At 50.9% G+C, this 9019-nt stretch overlaps 1 protein-coding gene and 1 long non-coding RNA gene across 2 annotated transcripts; both read left to right on the top strand.

Annotated features, from left to right (window-relative positions):
* Positions 1 to 1552: 1552 nt before the first annotated feature.
* On the top strand, positions 1553 to 4785 carry LOC131572598 (uncharacterized). The gene is made up of 4 exons (XM_058825844.1): positions 1553 to 2510; positions 2755 to 2939; positions 3478 to 3598; positions 4675 to 4785. Exons 1-4 carry the CDS (start codon positions 1553 to 1555, stop codon positions 4680 to 4682), a joined length of 1272 nt encoding a protein of 423 aa, XP_058681827.1. The 3' UTR covers positions 4683 to 4785.
* A 171-nt stretch (positions 4786 to 4956) lies between these two features.
* On the top strand, positions 4957 to 6309 carry LOC131573655 (uncharacterized). Its single transcript, XR_009276226.1, has 3 exons — positions 4957 to 5339; positions 5690 to 5807; positions 6177 to 6309. It is a non-coding gene; the product is annotated as an uncharacterized LOC131573655 (long non-coding RNA).
* The last annotated feature ends 2710 nt before the right edge of the window (positions 6310 to 9019 follow it).

Below are 9019 nucleotides of genomic sequence, written 5' to 3'. Positions count from 1 at the left end.
GCTTTTCACAAATATTAAAATGAATGTTATGTGTATAAGAATGAGAAATTTTGTTGTAATAATATAGTTTTCTTTATTTCTGTTATTGATGAAATTTAGAAGTAGTAGTATAATACATATATGTTAGGTTATGGCCTAGTATTAAAATAAAAACTGCCTTTGTTTGTATAACCCAAAGACTGAGGGAAAAAAAATTAGCTAGAGACTCATGCCTTTGTAAACTATCTTATCCAGATGAAGACAGCAGTGACCAGAACTCTGGGGGGAGGAATTTATTGCATTCCTGATATCAGAGAATGTAAATCTCAATGGCGCCAAGAGGATTGATCTATTGGGAAGGGGGCAAGAGAAAACTAAACAGAAGAACACCAAAGATCCTAAGAAGAATGTATGAATATGTATGAGAATTTATGGATATGTAGTAGGATTCTGTTTTTAAGGGACAATCCTTTGTTAGTAAGGTGTGCTCTCTTGGCTGAATGCAGAGACACCCGGCCGTATCTGTATACTTTATTTTTTTCTCCTAATTGTTTTTTTTTTATTAAACTTTTAAATTCTATAAAAATTATGTGAACCTCGTTTTTCACATTATCCCATTTGTAAACCTTGTACCCCTTGTTTATTCCGATGGTTATTAGTAATGTTAATTACTTACTGGTTTCTGAAGTGTTTTAAAGGGTCTTATGATACACTCCTCTAGCCCTTTCCCTTACTTCCTTGCTGCTATGTAACAAAGCTGCTCCCATGGGGACCGGGCCACACTAACAAAAGATATCCATTAGAAAGGTATGCCACAGAAACTGCGCCCAGGGATGCTGTGCCACACTAGAACAAAGAAAGTCCCATGAAGCTGTGCAACCGAGTAATATGCAAACTAAGGCGTGCAGGCCCCCAAAACAATGAGCTAGCAGAGGAATAAAAGGACAAGAAAACATATTCTAGCAAGCTATGATGAAAGATCATCTCCCTGCATCACCTAAGCCTGCTTAGAAACCCTCTTCCTGCATCACCATGACCTCAAGAGGATTGGAAGGGACTGACCTCCCCCCTAGACAATGAAACAGAACAACAGGCCTCCCAGCTACTGTCATGAGGAGGGAAGCCCCAGCTCTGCAAAGTGGGTTGCAAAGCTGAATTGTGCCTCCTCATTGGAGCTGCCAGAGTGGGAATGGCCGTGGTGCAAACAACCCCTTGGGCCCCCCAGCCCATAGAGCTGAATCCTAATAAAGGCATCAAACAGGAGTCTGGTTTCCTGGCCAATTTCTTTCACTTGCATAAAGCAACATCCATTCATGGTGCAGCACTTTAGCTTTGATGTCAATGCTGACAGAATTGCTGCCCCTTCCTGCTGCTGCTGACCCCGGAGCCGCCGCGCTGTGCCCGCAGCCCCGGCTCTGACGCGCTCGTCCCCGCCGAGTCTGGCCCGTGCCGGGCCCGCGCCGGGCGCACGCGGGGCTGAGCGCAGCGCCCCCCTCAGGCCGCGCGCCGCCGGCGCAGCCGAGGCCGTTGCGGCGCGGCCGTTGCGGCGAACAGTCGGAGACAGGTCGGGACCATGGCGGAGGTGCCGCTGCCCGCCGGGCTCAACGCCAAAAGCTTTCCCGCCAAGCTGTGGCACCTTGTCAATAGCCCCCGCGTCCTCTCTGTGCGCTGGGACAACCAAGCCCAGGGGCTGCTCATTGACCGCTCCCTCTTCGAGCGGGAGCTGCTCAGGCCGGGCGGCGACCAGGGGCCAGCCCCGCACACCTTCAGAGCCACTCAGTTCCGCAGCTTCGTCCGCCAGCTCTACCGCTACGGTTTCTGCAAGGTGCTGGGCCGGGCTGGCGCGGCTGCGCCGGGTGGTGCCGGGGCCTGGCTCCACTACACAAACCCCTGCTTTCGCCGCGACTGCCCCGAGCTCCTGCGCCGCATCAAGCGCCGGACCGCGGCCAACAGGCAGCCGCCGCCGGCGGGCGGGGACAGGCGCAGGTGCTTCCGGCAGCTCCCGAGGGCGCGGCCGCTGCCGGACGGGCGGGCGAGACGCAGTGGCTTCAAGGCGCTCCCCAAGGAGCGGCCGCCGCTGCCGCCCAGGCCCCTGCCCAGTGGCTTCCTCCTGCTGCACAGGGAGCGGACGCTGCCGGACTGGCGGGAGCTGCGCAGGCCCCAGCCCGGCCGCTTCCAGCAGCGCCCCAAGGAGCGGCCGCTGCTCACCCGGCGCCCGCCCTGCGGCTTCCACCTGCTGCACAGGGACCGGCCGGGGCCGGCCCGCTGCGAGGGGCCGAGCCGTTTCCAGGAGCTCTACGGCGAGCGGCCGCTGCCCGCCGAGCGGGAGCTGCTCCGAATCCCGCCCTGCGACTTGCTCGGGCTCCACGGGGAGCGGCCGCTGTTTCTCGGCCGGGAGGGGCCCCCCAGCCACTTCCAGGAGCTCTATGGGGAGCAGCTGCCTCTGGCCGACCGGGAGGTGGTCAGGAGCCAGCCCTGCAGCTTCCAGCAGCTCCACAGGGAGCAGCAGCCCCCAGCCTACAACCCACCAGGTAGGAAAAGAATTCTAGCCTTGCTTTTCCAAAAGGTCATGAGAAGTGGCGGTTGGAAGTGTTTTCCCACAATGCTGTGTCATTCTGAGACAGAAATTGTCAAGCCTGCTAGGAAGGGGGTCCTAGAAGGCGAAAAGGTTCTCTGCCTGGTTTTCCTGTGATGTTGCATCCAAGGCAGCAGTAGAGCTCTGCATCCCAAGGCCACCTTCTGGAGCCTGACCACAAGGTGTTTGGATTCTTGCAGCCACTCCGGGCACGTCAGCCTCCAGTGCTCCACCTGACAGTGCCGCCTGTGCAACAGCATCAACGGCCTCAGCAGGGAGCGCACTTAAGGAAGAGGAATCTCCACCGCTGGATCTTGGCCTAGCTGTGGAGAAAATGATTCGGGAGATCAGGAGATCCCTGTCTGAGAAGTCTCCCTCTGCTCAGGTAACCCCACTGGATGGGAATAAAAGGGGCTGGACCGAGAGCTCTGTGGCTCAGAAGCACCACCTTGTGATGGATTGCCTGAGCGCTTGGGTGGGGTGGTGAGACTCCCAGCCACAATTGTGTGCTTTGTGTGTGGCTTTGCAGCACACAGCCCTGGGCAGTGCTGGGAACGAGCTCTGCCCTTACTGACAGCTGTGTTGGCAACAAGGAGAGCCCCTGGCTTTCTGCTGGCTGATTTCTTACAGCTCGTGGGGTAAGCCAGGGTCAGAGCATGAGGGCACATGCCCTCATTCGGTGTCTTCTGGTTTTCTGCGTTCACGTTTTGCCTCAGAGGTCATTTTGTAAAAGCTTCCACTTAGCCTTGGCCATGGAATCCTGATTTGAAAAGATTTATCATGTGAACCGTGTGGGCTGTTCCGCCCCCCCTGCCTCTGCTCCCTGCCCTTTGGGAGTGGAGAAGGGTTATTGTAGCCCTGATGTGATTCCAAGAAAACACTGAGTGATCTTTGGGTTTCTTTCTTCCTGCTTTTCATTCAAGGGGAATATTCATGTTGCCTCCGAGTCCTCAGGAGGGGAACCCGTGAACGAGGCTGCAGCAGAGGAAGCTTCATCTGGCACCGAGAACTGCGGTGACAGTTCCCCAGAGCCTGAGGAGCCTGGTAAGGAGAGAGCCCACATTGGTTTGAGCCCCATTGGCCCATGGCTGCTTTGAGCCTGTCCCTGGCAGGAAGGGAGATCAGGAGAGTTGAGTTCTTGTCGGCAGGCTTGGTGCTTCCTGCTGCCTTTAGTTCGAGTCCTGCATTGGCACAAGCTCCTCAAGCCCTGCCCTCCACACTTTTCCAGAGGCTCTGACACTGAGTCCTGTGCTATGACAAGAGAGCTGGGAGTAAACCTGACCTTGTGGGAGCTGTGTCACCAAGCTGGGTGTCCCAGTTTTGTGCTGAAGTCCATGGATCAATTTTCTGCAGCGTGACAGGGGAAACCAGGCTGAGCACCTCTTGCAGTAACAGGGAGAAAAAAGAGTGAAAAATGAGGGCAGAAGTCCAAATCACTGACTGTACTACCAGTTTGCTGGTATCTGCCCTGAGACACAAGGAAAACAAAGAGAGCAGAACATCAGAGGCCAATTAATGGAAAAATGACAACTCCGGTAACACAAGAAAAAGCCTGAGGGACCCCAGATCAGCGAGACTAAGAGGAGAGAGGAAGCCCTTTGGATCCAATCCTCGGCCAAGTCGGTGCAGCCTGCAGGCCTTCTAGGGAGCTCTTTCCCTACCAGCTTGTCTTGTCAGAGCTGATGGTCAAGCTGGAGCATCTACTGCTCATTGTAGAGGGCAGTTTGTAGATCTGACATCATGGAGCTGCTTCATGATTCAGCTCACAGCACCCTTCAGCCTCAGCCACTGCAGTGAGGCCTGAGGTCTTTCTGTCAGCACAGAGAAAAGAAACAAGTCCGGGCTTCTTTGTGGCAGCTGGCACCGCCTGTGTTTCAAGCTCTCGTGCGTGCCATTTGCACTGTGGGAACCGAGACTTTATTGAGATACTTGAATGCTTCACACAGTTTTGGAAACTTGGAAGGATCCCTGTTCTTGAAAGAGCAGGCTTCAAATTCCCAAGGGAGAGTCTGCCTTTCAGACCATCTTCTCCAGTCCCTGATAGGACAATGGCTGCCCAAGGGAAACAGGGCCCCACCCACAGGGGCCAATATTGACTCCGTGTTCCCTTTGCTTCCCAGATGCCTGAGAGACGTCTCCTGGAGGGCTGCCCTGCACGGCAGGAAGAGACAGAGGGAGGGCCTGTGACCATCAGGCAGGCACAATCCCTCTGTTTTACATCTATAGCTTTCTGTAGTTCTGTAGTTCTACTTAGTAGTGCTTATAGTTACGTTTATAGATTCTAATGCTCTGTTTCTATAGATTGAATTATTTAATATATTTATATATAATATAGATTCTATAGAAGCTCTCTGTTTAGAGATCTGTCTAGTTAAGTGTAGATATAGATAGTTAAAGATGTGATATATTTTTTATATGGAATTGCATTTATAGATTTTCTGATTGAAATTTATATATGTCAAGAGTAAAATTAATATACATATATACATATATAGACAGTTCTATTTATAAATGCATATAGGTATATTTGAAGGGAAATATAGATGTTCAGAGGGATAAGTTTCCGTTTGTGTAGCCTTAGGCTGCATTTTAACCTCTTTCCCCCCTCGGCTGCCTTTTTCACCTCTTCTTTTTCCCCCTGCGCCCCCTCTGTCCCCTCTTCCTGTGCTGGGTCCGAGCTAGGGCCGGGCCCGGTGGAGCAGCAGTTCCAGCGCCAGCTGTCCCTGGAGCGGTGGGAGCTGCCGGTGGCCCCAGGCACTGTCCCCTGAGGAGCTGCTGAAGGACGGTGAGACTGAGGGGGCCGAGGAGGCGGTGACGCTGAAGGGACGGTGACCTTGAGCTGCTGGGGGCACTGAGGGCTGTGGGGGAGCAGAGTGCGATGGTGGCACTGAGGTGACAGGGAGGTGGCACAGGCAGAGGGGGGTGCCGGCTCTGAGGGGACAGAACGGGTCAGAAGGGACTGAGAGGGGTGAGAGGACTGCGAGGGGCTGAAGAAACTGAAGGGGGGGCTGGGGTTTTGCCGAGAGGACGGCGGGGCTGAGGGGATGGAGGGGCCAGCAGGGAGCACAGAGGGGTCAGGGACTGCAGCTCTGCCAGGCCTTGGAACCAATTCCAAAGCCTCCACTTTTGCCACAGCTGCCCTGAAGACCTTGAGGCCAGCCAGACACTGCCAGGAGCCAGCAGGGAGAAGCTGAAGGCCACGAGCAAGAGCAGCGAACAGGGAGCTGCTGCTGCTGCCACCCCGAGAGCCTGGGTGAGGCCACAGGGCTGGTGAGGCCGCGCGGTGCTGAGGGCGGCGTGGGCTTTAGCCATGGGCGCTGCCCGGCTGGGCAGGAGCAGCCTCTGCCCATGCTGGGGCTGCTCAGCGCTGCTGCCCCGGCCGGCACAGGGGCTGTCCTTGGGCAAGGCAGCAGTGCCGGCAGGGCCCGGGAGCTGTGCCGGGCTGCCGGGGGCTGCGGGACAGTCCCGCCGCGCCTGGGCTAGCCACACACTGGCCCGCTCGGCCTGCTTGTTCTTTCAGCCCTCCTGGGGAGGCTCTGAGGTTTTCCCTTCCCTGCTGGAAGGGCAGGTGCTGCCAAGGGAAAGGTCCCAATAATGACTCGGTGTTCCCTTTGCCTCCCAGATGTCCCATCTGCTGTCCTTGTCCAGGAGAGCTGCTCTGCACGGTTGGAAGAGACTGAGGGAGAGGCTTTGAAGATGGGGGGGCTGAGTTCCCTCTGTTTAAAGAAGAATGGACTTAGGCATAAAGAGGGATAATTATGTGGCTATTTATATATGTATATATGTATATTCCTATTTGTATAGAAATATTTCTATATATATGTTTTTCTATTTATGGATATATTCTTTGTACATATGTATGGATATATACACATACATGTCTGTAATTTTGTACGTATATGTAAGTATACATATATGTTGCTATAGTTGTGTTAAATTCTATCTCCTTATACCTAGGAGATACAGTTGAGTATATTTCGACTGCTACAATTATAGTTATTTTGCTCTTTAAATAGGTATATTAGTATTTGCATAGGTAGATATGTGTATTTTTATATTTTTATCTGTATGTTAACATTGGATATGGATTGATATGATATGGAGTAGTAGAATTGTAGAATTCTGTCAGCTGTGATGACCACTATTTGTATACTGTTATTTAGAGAGGGAAAGTATATTTTTGTATTTCTATATGGGCCGTATGTTTTTAGTAATATGTAATAAATGGTTAAACATCTAATTGATTTTTATGTATAGTGAGTTTTGTTGTAGAGGCTGGAAATAAATTATCTTTTCTTAACATAATTTAAGTTGGTACTTGTATATTTGTATATTCTTACATAACAATATTTGTATATTTTTACATAGCATTGTTCTAATAATCTAATAAATGCCTTTTTTGACCCTTAAATGAGATTTCCATGGTGTAATGTATTGTTAGCGCAGGTGTAGCCATTTGTAATTGTAAGATGGGTGTCTGTGAGGGAGGGCAGGAGCCTCCCCCGGAATGAAAAATGTAGACCCCCCCCTCCCTCCAAATTATTATAATTCTGAATTTTGAAATGAAGGGGCTCTCAGGTAAAGATCTGGGGATAGGAAGAACAGCTTTTGACTGGTATGTACAACAAGGCAAACAAACAACTCGAACTACAGCGTTACCAACCAAACAGAACCAGGGAGCTCGTGACAGCCCTCTCAGCTGAGACGGGAAAGGATAGAAGAGAGGCTTTGCTTCACAAAGCCCCTGCAGGCAGTTGATCCCGGTAGCCCAGCAGGGCTCTGAGGAACACCCACCCAGCTGCAAGAGCAGGAATGAGCAGAGATGCCGGGCCGGTGGCTGAGGTGTAGCAGCAGCTCCGCGGCGGTGGCTGGCACTGCCGCACGTCCCGGCAGGACAGGGGCTGCGAGGCCCACAGGAAAAGAAGCAGCAGCAGCAGCAGCATCTCCATCTGGGTTATGGCAAATTCCTTTCCCCAAGCAACAACAGCCCCTCAAGTGTGTCCTGCTCTGCAGCTGAAGAAACCAGCCAGCCCCCACCTGCCCCCGCCCTCCCTTTTTCCCTGGGCCACCTCCCCCCTGGGCCCAGCCAAACTCTTTGTCTTCTCCAACACCCAGTAAGTATGAGCAGTCAGGTTTCCCTACAGCTAGTTAATGGGGAAAACACGATAGGTGAGAAGGAACAAAAGGAAGGACACCTAACCAGACACCTAACCCCCAGGACAGTCACATAGCTGGGTGCATATCAGCAAAAATTGTGTCTTCCTACACTGCAAGGAGATCTTGCTGGCACTAGAGCGCACAGGAGAGTTGCAGCTGAAACACACACTAATTTATTGCAGATATACTGAAAATATTAATAATTTCTAATAGCTCCTCAAAAATAAGTCAGTATAGACTGCTTTAATGTTGCCCCTGCTGCATGTAATACCAGAAGAGCAGTGAAAAAAGATACATTTACGTAAAGCATATTTCACTGCCAGAACTGTCTGTTCTTTAACATGGAACAGGTAAGTATCCACTAGTAGGAAAAACACTAAAGTTGCATTTTCAAAGTGGTAAAAATTATTGTGATTCAAAAGTTACACTGCCCTATAGGAAAAAGGAAAGATACGGGGCCTAAAGCGATCAGACCTGTACATTGACACACGTTCTTTACAAATTAGTTTTAAATGGGAAAGAAGTAATTTTTAGGAAAAAAAAAATCTTGATTGAAAACCATATACCACAGTTTGAAGAATTTTTCTTTCCTAAAAATTACAACCTTTTCTGTGGCTAATTTTTAAACCAATTTTTGGCCCAAACACTGAAATGCAATATCCATCATTTACCTTGAGGTGCTTGTGTCATTAAATTCTACCAGTACTGTAGAAAACTGGGGAAGGCTCATGCTGCCACACACAAGAGAAGCACGTTTCTTTTGAAGTGTCAGTATCCTTCAAACACAGCCAAGGGCAGCTCCTCATTCTTAGCCACGGAGTACTGTGGAAAAGTCAATGTAACCGTAACTCTACTACAGGGGCGACTAAACAGTCCAATGGACCATCCACTTTTCAACCACCTGCCTCCTTCTCTCTAGTAGGGCACAAGGCCAGTATTCGTGTGTTTCTCGTGCCTCACCCAGATGACAAAGGAGGTCCTCAAAAAGAGGCCTTTTCTGGATGGAGCAGCACAAAGACGGACATGTGGGAAATAAGGGCCATGAAACATGAAGAAAAATGTCCCTTCTTTTCTGAACTCCTATTTTCTCCTTTGTCCTGGGGTGACTTTATGATACTGGTATCCTCAATCGCCTGGTTTATGTTCTATATTAACTTCTGCACCTTTAAGACTGGCTCTGAGGGTGAAGAGGGGGAAGAAGAAGCACACAGTTTGTGGTGAAAGAAAACATCACTCCCCCACATCCTGCTGCTGGACTGTGGTGTCTGCAGCATGGACAGACAGCAGCACAGAGCTTCTCTTTGGCTT

This window comes from Poecile atricapillus, chromosome Z, assembly GCF_030490865.1.
Source record: "Poecile atricapillus isolate bPoeAtr1 chromosome Z, bPoeAtr1.hap1, whole genome shotgun sequence".
NCBI classification, from domain to species: domain Eukaryota; kingdom Metazoa; phylum Chordata; class Aves; order Passeriformes; family Paridae; genus Poecile; species Poecile atricapillus.
This window is presented reverse-complemented; position numbering and strand designations above follow the sequence as displayed.